Below are 1,404 nucleotides of genomic sequence, written 5' to 3' on the forward strand. Positions count from 1 at the left end.
TTAAATTAGTAGATTTTATTACATTAAATAACTCCATAAATAAGTTGATGCAATCCTGAAGAGATTTTTAAAGACTATGCTTATACATACAAAATTTAAAGATAATAAGAATGAAAATTGTTATTATAAAAATCATACTTTCTTTGATAAGTTGAGAATAAAAAATACTCTGATCTAATTATATTGTTATTTATATTTTTAGTCAAAAAGTTAAACTAAAAGACAACACTGTTAAGAAGATTGCTATTTCGCAAATAAAACAACAAAATATTCATAAAAGAAATGAGAATGGAACTATTCAAATACAGTAAGATGATGCTTATGACAAAATATTTTGTTTTATGTAAATTAAATAGTGTCAGTATCTAATAAATAGTTGACAATTCACTATGTCTTATTCGGGAATTTAGATAATACTTCAATAAGATACTATCTTAATTTGTGTTCTCAATTTATTTCATAGGTACCATTATAATGGATGCCAGTATTGCTTACAGTTAATTTTACTTCAAAAAAATTGTCTAACCACTAATCACAGCATTTAATGAACTCTTCTTTACATACACTATAAAAAGATAATAATAATGAAAATTTTTATTATAAAAACCTTACATTCTTTGATAAGTTGAGAATAAAAAATACTCTGATCTAATTATATTGTTATTTATATTTTTAGTCAAAAAGTTAAACAAGAAGTCAGCACTGTTAAGAAGATTGCTATTTCGCAAATAAAACAACAAAATATTCATAAAAGAAATGAGAATGGAACTATTCAAATAAAGTAAGATGATGCTTATGACAAAATATTTTGTTTTATGTAAATTAAATAGTGTCAGTATCTAATAAATAGTTGACAATTCACTATGTCTTATTCGGGAATTTAGATAATACTTCAATAAGATACTATCCTAATTTGTGTTCTCAATTTATTTCATAGGTACCATTATAATGGATGCCAGTATTACTTACAGTTAATTTTACTTCAAAAAAATTGTTTAACCACTAATCACAGCATTTAATGAACTCTACTTTACATACACTATAAAAAGATAATAATAATGAAAATTTTTATTATAAAAACCTTACATTCTTTGATAAGTTGAGAATAAAAAATACTCTGATCTAATTATATTGTTATTTATATTTTTAGTCAAAAAGTTAAACAAGAAGTCAGCACTGATAAGAAGATTGCTATTTCGCAAATAAAACAACAAAATATTCATAAAAGAAATGAGAATGGAACTATTCAAATAAAGTAAGATGATGCTTATGACAAAATATTTTGTTTTATGTAAATTAAATAGTGTCAGTATCTAATAAATAGTTGACAATTCACTATGTCTTATTCAGGAATTTAGATAATACTTCAATAAGATACTATCCTAATTTGTGTCTCATTTATTT

At 22.8% G+C, this 1,404-nt stretch overlaps 1 protein-coding gene across 1 annotated transcript in view; it reads left to right on the forward strand.

The window, feature by feature from the left end:
- Positions 1–1,259, forward strand: part of LOC115033558 — a 4,701-nt gene extending 3,442 nt beyond the window's left edge. The window contains exons 3-5 of the mRNA XM_029486340.1: positions 203–307; positions 677–781; positions 1,151–1,259. Of these exons, the coding sequence (XP_029342200.1) occupies positions 203–307; positions 677–781; positions 1,151–1,259 (319 nt within the window). The remainder of the gene's footprint in view (positions 1–202; positions 308–676; positions 782–1,150) is intronic.
- The last annotated feature ends 145 nt before the right edge of the window (positions 1,260–1,404 follow it).

Source organism: Acyrthosiphon pisum, chromosome A1 (assembly GCF_005508785.2).
Source record: "Acyrthosiphon pisum isolate AL4f chromosome A1, pea_aphid_22Mar2018_4r6ur, whole genome shotgun sequence".
In the NCBI taxonomy this organism is placed as follows: domain Eukaryota; kingdom Metazoa; phylum Arthropoda; class Insecta; order Hemiptera; family Aphididae; genus Acyrthosiphon; species Acyrthosiphon pisum.